Source organism: Chelon labrosus (assembly GCF_963514085.1).
Source record: "Chelon labrosus genome assembly, chromosome: 1".
NCBI classification, from domain to species: domain Eukaryota; kingdom Metazoa; phylum Chordata; class Actinopteri; order Mugiliformes; family Mugilidae; genus Chelon; species Chelon labrosus.
Window position 1 is genome coordinate 2,879,182 of NC_140337.1, and position 23,242 is coordinate 2,902,423.

At 40.0% G+C, this 23,242-nt stretch overlaps 2 protein-coding genes across 4 annotated transcripts in view; one reads left to right on the top strand and one right to left on the bottom strand.

Annotated features, from left to right (window-relative positions):
- phka1a (phosphorylase kinase, alpha 1a (muscle)) overlaps positions 1-9,686 on the top strand; it is a 32,613-nt gene extending 22,927 nt beyond the window's left edge. The window contains exons 25-33 of one of the 3 annotated variants that reach the window (XM_084545333.1): positions 502-603; positions 1,221-1,336; positions 1,788-1,823; positions 3,278-3,307; positions 4,205-4,249; positions 4,399-4,560; positions 5,918-5,971; positions 7,288-7,488; positions 7,561-9,686. In XM_084545333.1, coding sequence (XP_084401459.1) covers positions 502-603; positions 1,221-1,336; positions 1,788-1,823; positions 3,278-3,307; positions 4,205-4,249; positions 4,399-4,560; positions 5,918-5,971; positions 7,288-7,488; positions 7,561-7,734 — 920 coding nt within the window. In that variant the 3' untranslated portion in view covers positions 7,735-9,686. The remainder of the gene's footprint in view (positions 1-501; positions 604-1,220; positions 1,337-1,787; positions 1,824-3,277; positions 3,308-4,204; positions 4,250-4,398; positions 4,561-5,917; positions 5,972-7,287; positions 7,489-7,560) is intronic. The other 2 variants (XM_084545334.1, XM_084545335.1) reach the window with 2 other exon arrangements.
- Positions 9,687-15,701: 6,015 nt separating this feature from the next.
- On the bottom strand, positions 15,702-19,591 carry leap2 (liver-expressed antimicrobial peptide 2). The gene is made up of 3 exons (XM_084540998.1): positions 19,376-19,591; positions 18,795-18,973; positions 15,702-17,437 (listed from the first exon to the last, which is right to left on the bottom strand). The coding sequence occupies exons 1-3, from the start codon at positions 19,451-19,453 to the stop codon at positions 17,383-17,385; spliced, it is 312 nt and encodes a 103-aa protein (XP_084397124.1). The 5' UTR covers positions 19,454-19,591; the 3' UTR covers positions 15,702-17,382.
- Between the last annotated feature and the right edge of the window lie 3,651 nt (positions 19,592-23,242).

The window sequence follows — 23,242 nt, forward strand, 5'->3', positions numbered from 1 at the left end:
TATTTTAAAGGAGATCTTCACCAGTTTCAAACATCAAGGTCTGCTATAGCTGGGTTCAGACTACAGGAGCATTAAAATCCTAACCGATTTGGAAATTTGGTTGCATCACACACTTAACACACAGAGAACTTTAACAGATATTGTAAGCATGGTCACGATACAAGATTTGAAAATAAGGTCAACATACTACATGATATTACTTAGATTAGTATCTGAACACATCATTGATGGCATTCACTGCATCTTGTCTCCAAAAGGGCAATGTTAAAGAAACAATTCACCCAAAAATGAAACGTAGTAAAATGAGATATTCTCTACCATATAATAGGCATAGTTTCAAAAAGATGCCAAAAATATCTTATAAACCAAACATCACATGGACTCAGTTCTACTCTCGTAATAATGTTTTGGTCCTTCTTTGGATGCAGCATTCTCTTACATAGTTGAACAGTGATGTTGTTTGATGAAGTAGTTTTCACATATTTGTGTGTCTGTGTGTAGGAGAGGAGGCCACAGAGAGTTTGATGGGCCTCAGTCCATCTGAACTGAAAAATCTTCTTCACCACATCCTCAGTGGGAAGGAGTTTGGAGTGCAGCGCAGCGGTCAGTCTTCTTATAACTGTACAGTTTACTTGCTCCAAACTAGTCCATAGAAATGCACATTTTAACTGTTGAAGTCAGAGGCCCTGTTCAGACCATCATCCTGGACAATCAACTGGCAAGTGGCAAGCTTCAGATCAGATCAGATCAGATCTTTAATGTGACCCAGGGCTCATTACGTTCAGACAACCAAAGGAATGAGGTCACATGTGGTCAGAGATCATGTTAATACAAGGTCTGAATGGGGCCAGAGGTTTACATACAGCTTAGCCTAATATATTTAAACTCAGTTCTCACAATTCCTGTTTTTAATCCTTGTAAACATTCATGGTATTTGGTCAGTTTAAATCTCTGCTGTAGTTTTGTTTTATTGTTTTGATTTATTTTGTATTGGTAGTTGGCATCTATCAGACATTCATTCATTCATTCTACTTCTGTTACCACTTGTTCCTGTGAAGGGTCTATCAGACATATCAAAAGAAAAAAAAAAGAAATACATTCCAGTTTGTAGTGGATAGATGCTCTTATCTTCTCCATTTTGTAAATGTCCATCCACGTATTCAGAGTGGGACTCTCTTGTGACATCCATTTCCTGGTAAGAACCTTTTTTTCCTCCACAGTCAGAGAAATGGACGCTGGCGTTAGTCCCGCCATTTCCATCCATCACCTGGGAAACGTGGGTGCCACCAAGAGCGAGAGAGCCGGCATCAGCAAACTGAAGAGCGACATGAAGATGGTATATAAAATGCACCCTTCATCTTGTAGAGTGAAAGTGTTAATAAGAGATGCAAAGAAAAGTCAAGAGTTTAACATATAAACTCAGAAGCTGTTTGTGAAGAGGAGGAGACTGAGATTCAGGCATCATATTTCTAAAATGCTGAGTTTTTAGGCAAACTGACTTCTGTCTCTTTGCAGCTGGAGCACAGGTTATCTTTGACGGATCCGAGTAAGGTGACCATAACAATGAATTAGGTGCTAATTCACCTGGAAGGCGCTGAGGGACAAAATAAATAAATAAATAAAATACGTGCATAAATGAAAGCATGAGCTGCACTGGAGGAGAATCATGGTTAAAAAATCTTGTTAAGTCAATTGTTAAAGGGGAGAGGAAATTAACTTAATTTCAACATCTGATTTAATTCTCTTAAAAAAAGAGTATTATTTGAAATGTGTTGTTTGTGTTGCAGGCTGAACACAGGTTGTCCGTGTCGGATCCATTTAAGGTGATGATCACATGAAGGGATATTAACCGTCACAGTGTTTGATCTGTTTAATCCAGAACATGCTGATGGCATTAATTCACCTCCCATGTAAACATCATTAATCAGATCAGTCAGAATGTGCTGCAAACTACACTTAAGGACCACTTACTTGTTCCCAAGCCTTTAGCTGTACCACACAGTCTTCGTCACAGAGAGATTCTACGTGTTGGAGAGCAGCTGACAAAACAACCTCAAGTTTAGTCTGCTGCTGTTTCCAGGGTTGAGAAGGAACTGTTAACCTCAACTATTAAAGGAGATCTTCACAAGTTTTAAACATAAAAGACTACAAGATTTCAAGATTACAAGATTTTGAAATCATGTTGCGTTGCACACTTGAGGAGAATCTTCACAGATATTATTCTTTTTATATCTCAAGCATGCTAGAGATTTTCACTAGCTTAAAATATCAAAAATCTACTAAAGGTGGGCTCAGACTATGCGATTTCTAAAATCCTACCAGATTTTGAAATCAGGTTGCATCACACACTTAAGGAGAATCTTTGCAGCTGCTCTTCTATCTAATCTCAAGCATGCACACAAGATATGAAAATCTCACTACAAGACGTTATTAACATTGCCGTGTCAGATCAGGGAACTCTTACACAGAAACAGATGTAATCAAAAGTCTGTGATGCAACAACCCACTGCAAATCTGTTTCCACACTCCAGTCCAGTAGGTGGCGATAATGCACCTGTAAGTTGATCAGCCATGAAAAAGGGACTCCCTGGAACTTCATAATAATTTGCAGTGAGAAAAAAACTAAAGCAGGAGATTCATATCAAACAGGTTTGATATTAATCTTGGGGCCCGAATGATTTTTCATGTAGCTCAGAAGGTTTAAGACCAGAGCTGTAAATACCGAACGCTATCAGATATTCTAAAGACAAATCTGTACATAGCCAGAGCCTGCGATTGTCAGGAGAGGTGAATGAGGGGATAAATCTGCCCTAACTCTTGTAGTCAGAGCTTTGCCGGTGTTGATTATAAAAATGGCGTTTAAAGCCTCTGTGTTTCCAGACAGCTATTTGAAATCCTCTCTCTACACGGTTGTGGCTGAAGAAGTTTAAAAGGGGAAAAAAATCCTCAGCTCTGTTTTAGACTAGCTGCTCATTATCATTGATTTTGGAGATTTGGTAAATCCTGCCCTCGTTAACAACTACTAGCATGACACCGCCAAAAGCTTTTATCCTGCAGGCCGTTGCATTGTGGGTTTTGCAGTCGCCAGCGGTTGACTCGAAGGAAGAATGCTTGGAAATAAAAAGATACAAGGCTGTAGAAGATCTAAACAACTGAGCTTATGAAGACTGTGTGTTAGAGCTAAAAGCTCCAGAACAAGCAAGTTGACATATTCAGCGTCAAGATTTGAGAAGCTCAACTTCATAACAGCGCTTTTTGTTTTTTTGTTTTGATCCAGGACCATCGGCTGTCATTGACAGATGCAGAGGTGATGATGATGAAGGCCTGAGCAGAAGGATATTAATATCTCTTTTAATCTCTTTTAACTTTGCTGTGGAAGAGGAATACGGCTTCACTAATATCAAAGCTAGCATTCATTTGTTTTACTGTGTTGCAGGATGTCTTTAACTGACTCAGTTAAGGTGATGATGATGATCCTAAATACCAGTCTAGACGCAGTGAGGCTGAATTAAAAGCTGTCACTGAAGTTACAGATCCAGAGATTGTTTCTGACAGAGCTGATCAAAGTGATGTTGATGATGGTGGTTGAGGGGACGCTGATTGTGTGGAAATCAGATTTTTCTTTTCCTCGTTGCAGCTCAACCAGTCCGTGATAGCCAAACACAAAATGATGGATTAACGACAGAAAACTCAGTGATATTTAATCGGAGACAATTCAAACTGAGTGATGTATACTCTGTAGTCAGTCAGCTAAACATTGTCTTTGTTGCTGTTCTGACAACTCATTTTATCAATTAATCTATACATTATTTGGAAAATAATCATAACTGTTAACTATTTAAAACCATATCCAAAGAAATCCAACTCATTTTCTGACTAGTTTTGTCAGACCTACTGTTTTAGCTAGGTTTGCAAATCAATCGACGCTCACCTCCTTTTGCTGCCTCTCTTACAAGGTGATGGTTTCCATTTGGAGCCGTCTTGTGGGGAAAGTGCTTTGTTTTTGGAATTAATCACTTTTATTTACATTTATTTACAGTTTCATACTTTCTCTCCTGCTTTCTAACATTTTCCTGCCCTGACATTGGTTTGTGCATGCTTAACCCAGGATCCACTGGCTTTGGAGCTGCTCCACGATTCAGACCCTCTGCTTTATCATGTTGTGCATCATATTTGTTTTTCTTTTCCTTTCTCTGCCCCTCAGGGTGTGCGATCTCAGTCACTGGACATAGAAAACATCGAGTCTGGGGTAAAGATTTGTCTTAATCTGTCTTTTTTTTTTTTTTTTTTTTTGGAACAGCCGTTGTGTCAAATTTGTGTTGTACACCTCAGAGGAGACAGATGGCGCTGTTCATCCATAACTAACAGAGCTACACTGACTCATCGTTTGTGTTCCAGAGGTACCGACTGCCATCCATAGAATCCCTCGATGTTCCCGAAAGCATCCCTGCTTCCAAGGATACCAGGCACGGGCAGTGGCTGCGCAGGAGGCGTCTGGACGGAGCGCTGAACCGAGTGCCCGTCGGCTTCTACCAGAAAGTTTGGAAGATCCTGCAGAAGGTCTGACAAAGTTTTGTTTTTTTTTTAGCTTTTTCCTGACTCTCCACGAGTTATGGAGCTGAATAAACTGTTGACACATATACATGTACAGTGCTGCTGAAAATTATTTGCACCCCTTAGACTTTTCTACATTACTGCTACATAAAAATGACGTAGCAGATCTTTACACAATGAAAGTAGACAAAGACAACCCAAACAAACAAATGTGACAAAAATATTATACTTGTGTGTTTATTTATTCAATACAATTAATCATTTCCACAAATCTGTGATGAAAAGTAAGTGAACCCTTGTTTTTAGGTATCTGGTGCAACTCCTTTGTGCAGCAGTAACATTTCCGGTAACTGCTGATCAGTCAAGATTCATCTCACGAACAGATGTCCTGACTTCATTTCATTGTACAGTTCATAGGCATAATTCAGAACTCATTGGTCCATCAATGTTGACAAGTCGTCCTGGCCCAGATGCAAAAAAAAAAAAGGCCCAAACAAAGTCATTACCATCCCCACGTTTCACAGTCAGCATGAGGTTCTGATGCTGTAGTGCAGTGTTGTTTCATATCCAGACATGAGCCTCTCATTCCAACCAAAACAATTCTACTTTGGCCTCATCTGTCCACAAAACATTTCCCAATAGTCTTCTGGCTTGTCCACACGATGTTGAGCAAACTGCAGACGAGCAGGCTTTGTTCTTGCCACTGCGTCATGCATACCATGGTTGTTCAGTGTTCTCCTGATGGTGAAATCATGAACATTGACATCAGCCAATGTGAGAAAGGTCTTTAGTTGCTTAGAACTTACCCTGGGGTTCTGGGTTCCAGAAGCTCCCTGGGCACCTCTTGGACTATTATGCGTCTTTTTCATGGAGTGACCTTTGTTGGTCAACCACTTCTGTTGAGGGTAACAGTCGCCTTAAATCTCCTCTGTTTTTTCACAATCTCATAAAGCTCCCTTGTCCGTGCCATCATACACCACAGACATGTGTTGTAAAGATCGGACTGTAACAAATTGCAAAAGCGGCAATGAATGTATTAAAATTAGGATTGTCAAAGTCGACACAATAATCACAAGTTAACACCAATTCCTTTTAACACCACAGACTTTTTGGGGCATTCGATTAACACACATACGTTCTGTGATTATGAGCCTGGCTTGCCATCTAGTTTTTTGAAGTCATGGAGTGACACAGCAGTAAAGTGGAGGTTCTCAGTCAGTCAGGTCATAGTATATAGTATAAGTACTTCTACTGTGAAAGTCAGATGTTTTTGAAGGGGGAAGGATAAACCAAAAGATTTCTGAATTAGAGCTGTAACATATGCATCATAAGATAACGACCATATCGATGTATTCTCTTGCAGTGCCACGGTCTGTCCATAGAGGGATTTGTCCTTCCATCTTCAACCACCAGAGAGGTGAGAGACATACTAGATTAATGTATCGTTCCAGCCTTCATAAGAAAACAGGGGGGGAAAGTTTGCTTGTTGCCTTCTTTGTTTTATCATTTAAAAAAGACACAGCCAGTTTGAGGTTTTTGTAGATCTTATGAGTTCCTTTCCATATGTTTTTAAACGTATCACTGCTGATAAGGGACAGATGTTATAAAGAAGTGCCAAAGCTTAAGAAAAGTCCAAGTTACAGCCTTTTAATGATGGAGAATTTGCATATGTATCAATTTAAACATTGCATAGTACACAAGTCTGAGCCTGGAAGTCAGACCAGCTTTCAAGCCCACAAGTTTATCTGGAGTCACCCCGTTGGGAACTGATTACGCTCTACCGGGTCAGTCTGGGCTGATAACGGTAACTGCTGATCAGTCGTCTACAGCGCCTTGGGGGGAATGTTTCCTCAGTACAGAACCACTTGAGTTATGAGATGTTAGTGGGATTCCTCACATGAATCGCTTGCTTCAGGTGCTTCCACAACATTTCTACTGGATTATGGTCAGGACTTAATTTTGTTGAGGACTCGTGTGAAAATCCAGCTATTATTCCTCATCAAATATCTGCCGAGCCAATCGGATTGTTTGCACAAGCTCTATGCAGTGATGGACAGAAGAGTAACAGCGACGTAGTCATATACGTCATCAGAGTGCCGTGGAATCCAATTTGTTTACAACAAAATGGCTCTGATTGACTGGAGGACTATCCAGTTGCGAGCAGAGGTATTCTTGTTCTCTGTATCAGTTAAAACACACCCATAATGAAATCCATATTGCATATTACCAGACTATATTCTGATAAGAACTGAGTCTTTCTACACCACCTATCCAAGTCTGGTGTATTTACAAGAAGACACATTCTTCCTAACATTATTTAATCAATAATACTCGTCGTCAATGTCACAGATGACGTCAACTAGGTAAACACCACAACAAATATTGAAATATTGCAATGTTTACATTCCAGTAACGTTGTGAGTCCTGCCACTATTAAATTACCAAAATCCAAACATCAGATTTATGGAAATTCTTGGAAAGAGACCCAGTATGTTGCGTGCTTTGCAAAAACAGCCTGCAACAGCAGGACAACAGCTTTCTTCAAGTCTCTCAACAGAGAAGATCCTTCGGCTTTTCAGCCACAAGAACTCAACAAAGCCTGTCTGGAGTAGATGGTAACAGCTAGCATGGCAACGCTGCCATAGCAAATGAAGGCATAAAAGCTGCATATTATGGCCGCCTAGCAAACTTGTCTGTCGCTTATAGAAGTTCTTATGTTTTGTCCACCTCCAGATGACCCCAGGAGAGATTAAGTTCTCCGTCCACGTGGAGACGGTTTTGAACCGAGTCCCTCAGCCTGAGTACCGACAGCTGCTGGTGGAGGCCATCTTGGTCCTCACCATGCTGGCCGACGTTGACATCCAGAGCATCGGCTCCATCATCCACGTGGAGAAGATCGTCCACCAGGCCAACGACATGTTCTACAAGGATCAGGTTGGCGTCGCAAGTTGAGCACTAAAACCTCTGTGAACAGATGAGCATTTTTCTTCTCGTGTCCTCCTCTAGAGGGACCTTGGAGCTGAGGAGCACATCCTGGAGAGGGACCCGTCCACCGGAGTGTGCAGGCTGCTGTACGACAGCGCCCCCAGTGGCCGCTTCGGAAGCATGACTTACCTCACCAAGGCCGTGGCGTTGTACGTGCAGGACTTCCTGCCCAGTGGGTCGTGTGCCGTGCAGTGAGAGGACGCTACGAGAAGATTAGTTCTACACAAAAGTAGGAATAAATTAACGTAGGATCAGCTTCATATTGTTACTGTGTTTGGATCAGATGGTGGGAGATGTGACTGAGTGTGGAATTTATAGGCTTTACGTGAAAGATCTGATCAAAGTTTAACAACAACAGACTCACATTTTATTTTAAGTTTGTGTTTTAAAATGTGCATGGCAACCTCTCTGTTCTAAGGTGCAGCCCCGCCTTCTTACCTTAACACTGTAGGTATCTCATATTATTGTTACTGTCAACACAACCATCAGTTAAAACCTCTGTACGCTCGCTGTCTACTGAAAATACAGATCTTCTTAAAAAAAGGTCACTGTTATCAGCCGTTAGTCAGACTGTAAAATAAGCTACACAGGACATCCCAGCTACGTTTACATGGACTATAATATTTCTTTAACCTGATTGAAATAATTCTGATCACAGATTCCAGCTGAACTGTTTATGAGTGAAATGATCTGATCAGACATATGTGTCTACACCAAAGCATCAATCACGATGCTAGAAATAGATGAAGAGGAAAAAGATTTGTTTTCCCAACTTTATTGACAACATTGAATTTATTCAGTATAAGAAGATATCCCATGTTTTAGTATTGCTGTCCACATGGATTTTGACGTGATCCAACTTTCCAAGTGATTGTTTGAACAGCTGGTTGTTTTTCTACCTTTATGCTTCTGTTCCTCCTGGAAACCCATCACCTGATATTTACTCCACGTGAAACACACATCCTCAAAGAGAATGGACTTATTCCAGCCAGAGAGAAACCATCAGGTCAAGTGTTTCTTTGGTTATTAGGAGATGATATTTTTCTATTGAACACATTATCAAAGGTTTACATACCCTCTCTACTGCTGATTGAAAACGTCTTCTGATCAGATCAGTCTAGTCTCAGTCTGATCAGTCTAGTGATTGAGGTGGTCACATGAAGCATTTCTAATCTCATTGGTGAAATACTCCCCTGGAAGCCAGACTGGTCTTGAAGGTGACCTGGAGTCACTCCCCGTTGGGAACAGATTATGCTTTGGCAAAGATTTTCTTGGCCAATCAAATCGTTTGGGTGGGGTTTACGTGGTGATTGACACTTCATCTGTGCACCGTATCAGTTGAAACACGCTGAAATCTAGATGGTGTGTTACCAGACTCAGTCAAGTGGAAAACTAATGTCCATGTAAACGTAGCCATTGTTCTAAAGTTTTCTGAATAAAGAGTCAGATATATTAATTAAATCTGGGGACATTAATGTATTTAGACTTTCTCATGAAGCTTCTTTGAAGCTAATCAAGCACAGAACATAAATTGTTAGCCTAAATTCAGACCATTTTTATTTTTTGTTCCTTCCTTACTTGCATGCTGTATGATGTATAAAATAATGTGAAACAAATAATCTATCTACTATTTATTTTACAGTTCTAATGAAACTAGTTCAGAGCTTTCTTGGATGCCATAACATTGTTGCACTTATAAAAGTTTTCGTGTGAGTGAAACTAGAGAACTGCTGTTTTATTTTAAAAGATGCAAAAACAAGAGACTTTGTAAGAAAGAGAAAACCACTTTAGCTTGTATTGTGTTCATTTCAGGATACACTTAAATATGGTAGTGAGTGTAAGTCAGATTTCAGTCTCTTCAGTGCCTTAACCTACTGCTGCTATTGGCTGGAATGTAATTGTGTTTGTCTGTTTTAGAGTAATTTCAGTGAAACTCGTGGCCTTTTAACTCATCTATTGTACACTTTCCACCTTTAACTGTTTGACGGTGGAATAAATTAATTTCTTAAATTAATAAGCAGCTGACGTCAGTTATTTGGTGATATTCAAGCACACTCCATGTGAACTACAAACAATCATGGCAGAGTGGTTATTGGCCTTTTTTTGTTGTTTCTAAGACAAATTCTGTAATAAAACAGTAAAAACTGTTGTTTAGAGCGTTGTGTGGTTCATCTGTTTATTTCAAATAGGCTCTCAGATCTCTGTTTTACGTCAGACTATTTCACTTTAACACTTGCCTGGTGTCTGGAATGATAAACGGCTCATACATTTGAGGGCGTGAAATGTTTGAAAGCTCCTGAAATAAGCAAAGAAATCAACCATGAACAGTTTTCGATTGAATTTTATAATGTTCACTGGACATGAAATACAGTATTTCAACCTTTTAATTTGTCTAAATAAGTAGTTCTGCTGCTCTTTGCAAAAGAATGAAGACAAGTGTCATGTTTCGTATTAAGGCGTCCAGCAGGTGGTGCATGGCTCATTCCTGCTATTTATTCTGTTTGCAAAACACTATATTGACAGATATTGTGCCAGTTTTGCAAAAAAAAATAAATGTTTAGTTGCAAATTAGTCTAGCAAAGAAAATAAGTTTTTCAGTTTTATTTTGCTCTTTAAATCAAATGTGTTTTTTATGCCGCATATCAGGGCACAGCAAATTTTTAAATATTTTTATTTTAGTTCTCAACACTTTCTTATTCCAAGGTCTTGTACTGACAAATTTAGAAAGATTTTCAGAGATTAGACTGTTCCACCAGGGATGGTGGTGTTCGTTAGCATTAGCAGGAGATGAGCTGGTGATCACGTCTACTAAACATTTGGAGCAGTATTTATCTGGGTAAACCATATTTTGTGAATCTAAACTAGCCAGTAGAATTCAATGCTCTGGCGACCGTAAAAGTTACTAAAGAGCTGCTAGTATGGCATCTTAGTCTAGCATCTCGGTTTCTTGAGTTAAAACAGGGCTCAAGGGTGAAATAATTTCATCAGAACATATAAATAGTTAATCATGTTGAACTTTGAAATGTGGTGTTAAGGGTCCAAAGTGTAGTCATGTTAAACAAAGATAGAAATACGTGACCTGGGTTATATATATCTGGGGGGGGGGAAGCAAATAGACGGGAATAAACACAGACAGACGCTGTGCAGGCCTGAAAATATTGACGTGACATTGACCATATGTGAACATGTGCACGTTGGAACACACACAGTACTGTCATTGGCAAAATACACCAGTATTAATGAGGACTGAAGTAAAAGATAAAAGTCAAAGTCAATTTTTAGCTTGCTGGTCCATGGATCGGGCTTCTAAGCAGAAAAAAATGAATCTAAACTATTTCAAATAAGGGCAAATCGGTATCAGAGAGCTGCATATCATCTGTTAAAAGATGCACTTTCACACAGACTGAACTGTGGCTGCGAGTTGGCCGGTACAACTTGCATGAGGAACATTGTGTGCAAGTCAAGAGTGCCAGATGACTCCTGCCCAGACAATGACTGATGGATGGGGATGCAGAGAAAGTTCAACATGAAGCCTTTTACAGTCCGATACAGAGGAACAGTAAACAACACCAGTGCAGGGTGCATTGCTTTAATCACCTAATTTTCCCTTCTGGATACACTTAATTGGTTTGATTATATATTCCAAGTATGTATTCCAGTATGTAGACACTCTAATTATACCCTAATTATACTCTAGTATCATTAATGAAAACTTATATTGGGCAATAAGGTTGACCTGGCTTTACTGGTCAAGTCCAGCTCTTCCATATACCTGATCCTTTAAAAACTGAATGCAACAACTTTCTCGAAACATCCAAATTGGACAACACTTGATTATTGTTTAAGAACTACAGCCACAAAGACTACAGCCAACAGCCAGCTGGTACATACTATCTGCTCCTGCATGAAAAGTAATAAGTCTTCATACTAGCAGGTGGCAGTAGATAGTACTGGTCAAGCAAAACGGGTTAACAGGAAGAGCTACCATTAGCTGGGAGGCTAGGACGTTGGAAGAGCTGCTATTAGCTGGGAGGCTAGAAAGAGCTACTGTTAGCTGGGAGGCTAGGATGCTAGGAAGAGTTACTATTACCTGGGAAGCTAGTTTGAATGTCTACTATTAACTGGGAGGCTAGGAAGCTAGGCAGAGCTGCTATAAGCTGGGAGGTTAGCAAGTTGGAAGAGCTGCTATTAGCTGGGAAGCTAGGAAGAGCTACTATTAACTGGGAGGCTGGGAAGCTAGGCAGAGTTGCTATTAGCTGGGAGGTTAGGAAGTTGGAAGAGCTGCTATTATCTGGGAGGCTAGGAAAAGCTACTGTTAACTGGGCAGCTAGCAAGCTAGGAAAAGCTACTATTAGCTGGGAGGCTGGGAAGCTCGGAACAGCTACTGTTGACCGGGAGACTACAACCAACAACCAGCTGGTGCATACTATCTGGCCCTGCATGAAAGGTAATAACTCTTGATACTGGCAGGTGGCAGTAAACGGTATTTATCAGTCAAAAGAGGAAACAAGAAGAGCTACTATTAGCTGGGAGGCTTGGAGGTTGGAAAAGCTACTAGTGGCTCGGAGGCTAGGAAGGGCTATTGTTAACTGGGAGACATCACTTCGCCATTTCGGTTTTCCACGGCAGGGATTCAACTAGTGCCAACAGTGTGCCTCTAGTTGAATCCCTGTTCCAACTGACTCTCCAACACTGGCTGGGGCCAACTGTCGGTTTGGTGAAAGATAAATTACAGCAACTTACCAGCAACTAAATTGGTTCATTCACACCAAAGCATTTCTGTAGAGACCTCTGTTTATGTACTGTGACAGCCACCTGCCACTAGGGCCTGTTTTGTGTTTTTCCCCTTGTCTCGTCTTGTCTGTTTCTGCAGGTACCTCAGTGGGCGGGTCTAATTTGAGCAATTAGAAGCACCTGGCCAGTCTCCCTGAGCTTATAAAACCTGGCAGTCACAATCCTCCCTCTCTCTCTCATCTTCCACCTGGACTCCTCCAACATGCGTTTTGATTCTGTTGGCTTTGGCCTGTTGGTTTTGTGTTGCCACCTCTCGACAACACACATACACTAACATGCACCCATCAACAGACACACTGATACTCACTCTCAAACCTCATAATTCTTATGGGTTCTTTTAGTTTGTTTAAATAAATTGGTTGACCTTTATGTTTAACCGCGTTTCTCTGTTATTTTGTCATGGCTTACGAGCCAGGTCGTGACAGCGCAGACAAAGAAAAACATGAAAGTACACTCCAGTAGGTGTTTAGGGTATATCTGGCTACCGAGCAGTTCACACAGCGAGTCTATTTGGATGCACATTTCTGATCACATTCTCTTCTCTTGAATCAACCACTGTCTCTCTCACACACTTGGCCCGTGTATGTCGTTGTGAAACACCCAACAGCTGTTTGACTTTTGAACAGCAGATTAAGTCCTCTGAGTTTGTGCACAAAAAAAAAACAGATGAGTCAGGGCGTCGTTCGTGAAAAAATCATGAAAAGCAGTGAAAGCAGCATCTTAACGTGTTTTTTATTATCCTGCTGCAGATGTCTCGTGTGAGTCACAGAGGTTTTGTTGTGTTTAGTGCAGCCAAAGACGAATCCATCATCAGATATGTGAGCAGAAATTTGCTGAGTAAGAAGCTATTTAAGCTTTGATGCTAAACTTCCAACTTGGACAATATCTCTTCAGGTTCATTCAGTCAAATGCATCACAGCTCAAGGTAATATCAGCATCATGTATATTTTCAATTTAAACTTTCTAAATCAATCAAAAACAATCACAACTAAAAATCCACTTGTTTGCCTTTTCTGACCGGTCAACTGTATCACGCAGTCTTCATCGGGTCGAGAGTGAAACCTCATGGTCAACTTTACACCAGTTGAACGTTTGAACTTTGAACTACTTAACAGGGATGACGTCTTGACAGTACACTTTATGCCCTGGTGTTAGGTTTAAAGGTTGAAAAAGCACACAAGTCTATCAGTCCGCAAGCCCAGAAAAGGTATAGTATAAATGCACATCAAAATTATACCCTAATTATACCCTTGTATCATTAGTGAACAATAATGTTGGGCAATAAGGCTGATCCTGATCCTGTAAAAACTGTATGTGCTTAACAACAACTTTCTTGAAACATCCAGGTGGACAACACTTGATTGTGGTTTAAGAAAAATTGTGTTTAGTGTTAAAGTACAGACAAAGCCTAGCATTACTTGTGCCTGGACTAAAAATTTGCACTTGTGTCGTTCTGTGTATCAGTATCCAAAAAGTCTTTAAAAAAAGGCAACTGGAGAATACCCAGCAGTCCCTTAGAACTGAAGAAGCTACACGGATGAGTGGTGAAAAGTCTTCCCAAAAAACTCTACAAGTCCATTTTTAAAAAAAAAAAAAAATGCTTTTTGGATATACACCATTACCTGGATGACTGAGAACCTTCACAGACATATTCTGTGTATCAATCCGAAGCCAAACATAGTCCCCAGTAAATGCCCTACACGTCAGAAGGGTTTTAGGAATTCAAATATTTCATATTTATAACCTGTTTAAGGGATTACATGCACAGCATAATCCAGAGGGATGTTAAGAAGTATGTTTAGATGGATTAATGGCATGTTGATTTTGGTCTTGATGATGGGCCATAGTAGCCTGACGAGCCAGACCCACATTAAATGTAGGGTCTCGGCACTCTCCATAGACGGGGCTCAACCGGAGGGCTGGGATAAACGGCTGTCTTTCAAACTCCCTCTCCACGCAATAGGATAGCGCTACAACCAATCAGAGCAACGAAGAAGGTGACGTAGTCAGAGCGACGGAAAAAAGAGTTCCTTTCTCAGAGAAAAGCTTAACTTCAAGTCTTTCAGAGTGGCGGCCAAAGCCGATTCGAAAGAAAGTTGTTCGCTAGCAGCAGCCATCGCTCTGGTAGTTCTAGCAGGATGGGGAATTCACGCGTAATTCGCGGAATTTATAGAGAGCCGAAGTCCCACCCCTTCCGGTTGCCTCCATGGGACCTATCTTTCGAAAAAATATGAACAGCAGTCTATGGCGGAAGATAAATTATTTTCTGGTCCCGATCGACTTGTGCCTTGGATTATACATATATTGTTTTTCAGAGTAAAAAATGATTTTACATCACAGTTTGTCGCCAGATAGTTCAGTAAAACGCTATGGAAAATACGTAATTAAACGAACTACAAGTCCCGCATGCTGGCGCGTACAGAACCGACCAAAACTCCCTTCGTGTAACTACAGCTCTCGACATGACCCGATTTATAATGATTTTCACCTCGTTTAATGCTTCTGCCTTCGTCCTGGAAGAAGACGGTAAAGCTCAACAAGGAGACAGCCATAGTTCTCTTGCAGGTCAGTCGTCATCATGTTAAGCCCGCCCACCGACTCGTGATTGTTCCGGTACATCTTGGATTTTTCGAAATCTCAAGTCAACGGAGAGTAACTAGACTGACCCTGGAAGCAAATGTAATTTGCTGCCGCTAGGGGCAGTCTAGATTCTAGGCTAGGGTCATAGTATATAACGATGGAATACGTGTCTCTACTTCCTCCCATTGTCCAAAGTGAGAGGATACGGGTTTGCTGGTGGAACTGTTACACCCACACTCCCCCTAGTCTCAAACGTGGCAAAAAAAAACAAAAAAAAACGGAAGCTTCTGATATAACCTATATAGTCAGAGGTTGACGACCTTCGCTTCTCCCAACCAAATTTAACAATCCTTCAGCTCATTGGTCGGTTAGCGTTTGAAACAGAGCTTTAAAGTTACGTAAAGTTATCAATGCATCTCCACAGTCAAGAAACCACGCCACTATATCCCTGCTGTCACTCACAGCAGCTATTACGATGTCAGTTCCTGTTTTCATGGCCTCAAATAACTACTTAAAATGAAACTTATCAGAAGAATGAACACTGCAATGAACTTTGGGGTTATATTTGGGGTATAATTGGATATTTTAGTTTGGCTCACGTCCCCTCTGCTAACATGGAAGGGGCGGGCTTTCTGATATGCATTGCAGGCAGCCATCACCAGGGGGAGCTCAACATGCTTTGGTTTCACTTTAAAAGAGCTATAAGCTCATCTATCTGTATTTGTTCACCTCGGATTCACATGTTCATTATGTCTCTTTTACATCTCAGACAGAAAGGAAAAGTCAAGTCAGTCTCCAATGCTTTTATTCCACGTTTTCTCCAGCCTGGTTAAGCAACACAGTACAGTAAGGAGTACACAGTACAAAGATAATTTTGGCTTTAAAAGTGCAATCCCACTCGAACATTTCTGAGTGTACAAAATATCAGCCGCTACCTGCTGTTTTGTTTCAAGAGAAAAAAAAATGTCTGTTCCTAATATTCTCCTTACGCTCAGATATTTTTTTTAGGTTACAGATTTAGGCTTGTCCGAGCAAGTAGATGTCTTTAAAGGTCCTGCTGAGAAAAAACAGTCACTGTGATTGATTATTCTAAAACATTAAAACATCGTAAACTCATATATATTTAAAATAAAAATACATGTAAATTTGTGCATTTTTGACATTTAAACAAAAATAAATAATACCAGAGAAAATCAATGCATGCATTACAGATATTGTGAATGTGTGTAATCTCCATTTGTTCTCAATTTTTTTTTTTAATGTTTGGAAACATTATATAAAACTCTGGGATGCCTGAGCATCTCTTCAGTATTCTGTAACCTCTGCTCCCTTCTTTGCTTAGTTTTACCTTTTTACATTTCCCTTTCATAGTGCCTGTTCTCGATTTCCTTTCTTTTATTCCTCTTTTACTCATCTAGCTTATCGTTCATGTTCCTCACAAGACAGATGTCTGATGTTAGACTATAAATTACAACTGGGTGCTTTGTGTAAGCCAACTGTTGGTTGGTGAAAGCATGTCGATTGAGGTTTTTTTAGGCTCTTTGGTCAATAATACTTTAAAGATTGCTGAAATTTCTGTCAGGTCAGAACATACTTTGTGCTACTTATTCCCAAACAGCAAGTGCCATTCAAAGGCTAAAAGTCAACTCCATTTCATTTGCAGGTTTTTCGCTCAAACTCCTTTTTCTCCCCCAAGTAACTTGTGAATATATTGCTCTGTTATACTAGTCTTAATAGTATTGCTTAAGATCGAGCTGGTTGCCAAAATCTGTCTAAATCGAATGCGTTCTCTTGGTAAAAGGAAAGTATAAGTGTTTCCAAACAGCACAATCTTAGTGAAATAACGAGGCCTTTAAGCACACATTGGAAAACTGTAAAAGTCATGAGCTGCAGCGACGCAAACAGACTTCTTTGTGTTTAATTCTGCTTGCTGGAGTCTTACTGCTTAAAAAATATATTTGTCATGCGTTTTACGAAATGACCAGTGATTCAAATTGCTCAACTGATCCAAGTTACACAGATAAATATTAAAAAGTATTAGAAATAGATTGATCGTCATATGATAGCAATGAAACCACGGACTGTCAATAAAACCTCGTTATCAAGCTACGTAGACATCGGACTCCAGCGTATCAGCTGTGCAGATAAATTCAAGGCCTTAATAAATTCTTCCTCTTGTGTTTTCATTTTGAGGTCTGGAAGGTTTTGTTCCACAGCTACAAGTATGTTTAGCTGTTTGCACCCATTGTAAGGCTTGGTAGTCAACCTTTATATATCACATCCTATCCAAGAAGGTAATATTGCCTCACACCAACTCCTTCTAATTTTGTGACGCCCTTTAAAAGGTCTTAACTACCTGTAAATTAATGTTGGCACCCATAAATACAAATTCTGATTTAAAAAAAACAAAAAAAAAAAACATAATCAGAACCCATCAGGATTACGGTAATATACACAGTGGTTGTGAATCTAGTAGTTCACAGGCTCTGATGGGGTGCGGTGGTTGGTGGAGCAGTGTCCCGCCCTGAAGACAACACAAAAAGAAGAGAAGAGTTTTGAATTTCTGGAACAAGTTTCCAGAAGAGTTTTGTTTAAAACAATCATTGTTTTTGTTAATTAAAGGAACAGTGTGTAGGGTTTAGTGGTAAGGTTGTGTAAGACAATCTAAGGTGGCCAACGGTCAATTGGAAAATTAAATTAAAATATACAATCCAACATCTATATCAAAACCTTCCAAAACAGTAATAAAAGATTATCAATTGCTTATAAATACAACACAACTGATGGAGAATTAAAATAACATAAAACCTGTACAATTGGAGTCCAATTATATATTTTTTTCAATATATTTTCAAAGGAAATGATTACAAAATAAGAAAACTGATCAAGTGTAAAAAGGTTTCTTGGTATGGTTAATTAAAGGACCAGCATGTAGGGTTTCAGTGACATCTAGTGGCGAGGTTGTGTAAGAAAATCTATGGTGGCCAGCGGTTCAACGCAAAATCATGAAAAACCATTAACAATTGAATTTCAAATGAATTAATTCCAAAATGAGCTCTTTAACTAATAATTAAGTGTAACATTTGACAGGTTCCTTAGTTTGTGATATGGTTTCTGAGTACTACAGTGCGACCTTTTGGCCACTCAGGTATTGCTATGAATGGGCAATTTCCGGGGAAATGACCCATGTGGTATGGTTCAGCACTTGTGCTACCTTAGCAAATGGGGCAAACTATTTTTCTGTGAGTATTTGAAATTACATTAAAAACTATGTGTGCAATGTTAAGTTTGGAAATTTTATAAATCTTAATCACTTGATACGTAGCAGGTTGTTGGTTGACTCCGCAATTTCCTTTGTATTTCAGTTGTACAATAACAATGAGAGGTTAGTTGTGTAAAATATGTGTATGTTTGCTAAAGTTCGTATTTATAGTTTTACAACTAATTTAAGAAAATTCTGAGTCTGAGTCAAGTTTTATGTGTTAGCTACTTAAGCACTGTTTTTTGCATTTATGTGTTTGTTGTGATTATATATTGCATGTATAAAGTTAAAAGTCAAATTTTATCAAATCTATATTAGGCATGTTTTTTTTACATACAATTAAAGGGGAGGTTAATTCAGTTTGAGTAAAAAGAATAAACATTTGCTAACTACGTAGCTTCTCTATGCAGTGTGTTAGCAAGTAAGATCAGAGGCTAGTTTTACTAATGCTACTAGCGAGATGGTGAGATTTTCACTTTTTCATGAAATAAGCAACTGATTTTATGTATTAATGTTTTAATGGTGTACATCAAGGAAGTAGTTTATTGAACAAACTGCTCGAATGGTTAGCCATGGTGCAGCTAATATTTTGGACATCCACATTTTGCTGCACATTTACCTGCAGATTCCCGTGGAACATTCGTAGTTGTTTTGGCAGTACGCTCCGAACGGTTTACTGTTCATGATTCTCCACAGCGGGGTCATCCGGGCTATCCTCCTTGGAGTGTGGACGCTCCTTCCATCCCTTGAGTCTGCACTACGGTCAGAGCTGGACAGGACTAATGGACCTGCACAAACCTGGTAGGCACAAATGGATACAAAAAAAGGTTTGTAGAGCAATGTGGATCAACGGGGAACCAAACTGAAAACCAGGAAGAACTGGCTTCCTCGACAAGACATTATTAAATGACTGGGTTTAAACATGAATGGGTTTAGCTATGGCTAAATCTAAGCAAACCATAGAAGTCAACTACCTAACTTGCATGCAAAATACATCAGCACCATTTAAATCAGTTGCAGAAATTGGACATTAACAACATGAGATCTTTTAGCTGCATTTAGGTGTGTCTAGGTTTGAAAACACATTTTAAACAGGTATTTTTCTTTCATTTAAATGTTTTGTAAAAAGGAAAAAAATCCATCGAACATAAATCAATTCTTCAGTTTTGACATTGGTTCAAGTCATGGCGGTCCACTCACCTGTTGAGCCAATATTAAAAGCACGATGCACAGTGCTACTGGTGCTTTGCTTTGGGTGAAGAAGCCTTTCTCCTGCATCTTTTCAGCTGAAGTTCCTTCCTTTCTTTCTTGTGACCTGCTGCCTTCAAAGCCTTGGCCTCAATCAAGTAGAACTCCCTGATCTCCAACACCGCGTGGACGACTTCGCCCAGTCAACTTTCAGTCCGAGTAGTTTGTCTGAAGGTTGTTTAAAGTCAGGTTTTGATCAGCGCGGGTTTGCAGAGTGTCTCTTCAAGCCAGCCTGACTCAGCAAACCCAAGAAGGCTGGGCTTCTTTTATATAGCCAGACCATGATCCCAGGAGAGGGTGAGCGAGAGGGAGGGAGGGGCGTCCTTCTCCCTTTGTTCCATGTCTTTCTCTTTATCTCTCTTATCTGGCCTGAATGTGACATGATGTGTTTGCTGAAAGCCAGTCATTTCTCTAAACATGGCCACCCAGTACATTTAGCAGGTGTCCCTTGTTCTTCAGTCACTCATGAACATTTTCGTTAAGTTAAGCTGACCACACACAGACCAGACGCCTCACACGTGATGGTAACTCAGAGGCACGACAGCTAGTTCAAATGAGTTTAAACAGGCAAAGAGGTCACTGAATATATGTGTGTGTTTCTGTCTCAATGCCATGGTGTGTGCGTGACTGAACTTAGTGCATGATAAGCGTCTGTGTGCTGCAGAATATCGTTGACTACAGAAGCCAGTGACCTATTGCAGTCTTGCAGTCCCACTTACACAACACAGGCTGCGTGGATATATGAAGACAGCAGGTGTGGTTTACATAAGCAGGTACACAGTATGCATGATCCTGGCACGTGATGGTGTGTGTGGTGCTCCATTTAGCTGGATTTTGAGGAAATGAGAAGACAAGTCAGGACTCACCCTGAGCACATGCTTAATTTGAATCATTTTTCGCAAAGGTCGGAAGTGGGCAATGCAGCACGATGAGTCATTTTCACAGAGCAACCAACAAAGTAAAACTTTACACAAAAGGCAAAAACAGAATTTCCTTCTTTTCATGGTCTACCTAAAATTTAAGATGCAAAACTGAAAAGTGACAAAGTGGTAACTTAAGTCAGTGCTGAAATCCATAAAAATGCAATACCGCTACAGGCCACTAGATGCTGGCTTAAAAAAAAGATGTGTCTCCAACCATTCCCTGTGTAGAAAGGTGGTTGATGTTACTCGCAGGTTTCCTAAAGAGTTTTGAGGCTCAGTGTGCGGTCTCCAGCCATTGCCATTTTGGTTTATACTCCTTCAACCTTTCTAGGTGGAGCCTATGCAGTTGGGGGTTACTCCAAGTGAAAGCATTTATACCTGTGCACTGGTGTGTCGGTATTGTTCTGTGTTTCTCCAACTGAAGTTAAAGGCAGCATATTTAAAACACTGACCGTAAGAAGAAGAAAGAAAGAAGAGATGAAGAGATTCCCGTAAGGAGGTTCATCACCAATAGGCCCCCTAAGGACTTACTAAAGACTGACAGGAATCTCATGCTACATAAACACAGAACATCTGCATCAGGAATTATCGCCAAGCCTGACTCACGAAGCCCTCAGAGAGGAAGAATATCCTGACTGTGTGGCTGCCTTGGTATGCTAATGCAGCACAGATGCATGCAGTGTGTCTGGTGTGAATATTTTATGGGACAAATGTGAAAGCAAGTCACAACGGCGTGCACGTTTATCATCCTGAGCTCGGATTGTGCAAAAGTGCACATAAATCATAGAGGATTAGAGGAGCTTTCATGAGACTTTTTTTATTACCTTTAAGGAGCAGTTTTTGCAAATTAAAACTTTACATTTTATTTGAATACAGCTGTGTTTTATTATATTTATGCAGCCGCCTCCACCAAATACATACATGCGTGTTACTAACTACACAGTGGCTTTTATCCATTTACGTAAAGTCTTAATGCATGTTTAGTTTCTTTCGGAGGAGACAGACGTATGGTAGGACCATTGTTTTGCTTGAGGAGAAAGTGGAGGATGTGGGGAATTAACCTTTTCTGACTGTACGAGATTCCTTCCAAGCACCAACTGTCGGTTGTCCTCTGTATAAAAAAATCCACCCTGTGATAGATAGATAGATAGATAGATAGATAGATAGATAGATACTTTATTAATCCCAAACTGGGAAATTTCACTGATGAAGCAGCAGTGTATGATATGCACTCAGCATATCATATATAACGATAGACAAATCTATATGCACAGTGTTTACAAGAATACTAAAATTACTGAATATTAAAATAAAAGTATCCCCCCAAAAAATGTGCTCGTAAACAATAAGTCCAGTGTCATCTTTCACACACAGATGAGGAATTGTTACAGGCTGATGGGTTGTGGCGTTTCCTGTAGCGTTCCTTGAGACAAGGAAGTTATCTGAGCCTTTTGGAGACGGTGCTCTGTTGTCTGTCTATTGTATATCTGTATGGTGGAGAGGGTGGTCAGGGTTATCCATGATTGATAAGAGTTTGTCCAGTGTCCCTCTCTCCACTGCCACTTCAAAAGTCTCCAGTCTGTAGCTAATAACAGGGCCAGACTGTTGGCCACAGCAGACTGATGAAGGATTTCTAGCATCTTGCTGCACACATTCAAGGAATTCAGTCTGGGGCACCACTTATTGTACACAGCTGTACTGTTGGTCTTTTTGAACTTTAAACTTTGATTGGATTGAAGGAATATTTCAGACATGACCTTATCTGACCAGTTTTCAGCCCTAGGGTGGGCTGAAGTTCAGAGAATCATGTTACACAGAAAGTTCTGTAAATGTAGAAAGGCCTTGAGTCACGGCCAATAATCCTCTGATAGTAGATGTGCTGACAGTTTGGCATCGGCAGCTCTTATCACTTATCTCTCTCTCTTAAAATCTAATTGGACTCTGAAGTAGAATTAGCCAGAACATTGGCCTATAGAAACGTTCTTAACTTTACCAAGAACTGATATAAATCTTTTGATCAAAGTCCCTTAAATTGAACTTGTGAGCTTGTGGTTACAACATGGGAACTCAGGTACACATGATGTTTGATGATCAAGTGGTTACATCAGCCATAAGTCATGAGAACGCCGCTGCTAAGCTGCTAAGCTGCTAGGCTGCTAGGCTGGTCATAGCCTTCTAGACGGCAACAGTTGCCTATAGCTGCGTTCTCACAACTTAAAACTGATGTTACTACTCGAACGCCAAAATTTTGTGTAAATTACTTCTCATGTTGTAACCACAAGCTGATGGGTTCAATTTGAAGGCAATTTATGAGTTTAGCAAGCTAACAACTGGATAAATTACAACATATGAACTTACCATCCACCTACGCCATTTCTGGGAACATGCAAAAGCAAACACAACCCCATTTGAAGGCAGACACAAACCTCCATTTTATTGGCAACAAACAAATTTACTGATAACTAAATCTGGTAATAACACACAGTAAGACGAATTTGGCGGGTACTGAAGACATTTAGGCTTGGTTACACCAGACTTTGGGATGTTCCAATATAACACAAAACCTGTACAGCTAACTGCTAGCAATCCAACTGCTAGTTGAAAAGAGAACTACAAGCTAGCTTTCTTGCCAGTTATCAAACTAGCTAACTCAGTTAATAACACAACAATCATTTCATTAATTTGGATAGGAGACATATTTGTACCACTAATTCCAGTTGCTAAATATTTTATGAGCCAATTTATAATCTAGCAGAGCATTTAGCAACAAAGCTACTTAGCTATAATAGCATCCTGTTCACGCTGGTCAAACAGCTGAGCTGGATTCAATTTAACATCTCAGATTTGTTGTTTAAATGTGAGACTCATTGTTGATGACAAGCGGCTTTACAGTTGT

Coding starts and splice junctions, on each gene's coding strand:
- leap2 (XM_084540998.1), bottom strand. CDS start 19,453: ATGCAGGAGAAAGGCTTCTTCACCCAAAGCAAAGCACCAGTAGCACTG. Junction 18,974..19,375: donor TTTTAATATTGGCTCAACAG/GTGAGTGGACCG, acceptor TGTGCCTACCAG/GTTTGTGCAGGTCCATTAGT. Junction 17,438..18,794: donor TGTTCCACGGGAATCTGCAG/GTAAATGTGCAG, acceptor TGTTGTCTTCAG/GGCGGGACACTGCTCCACCA.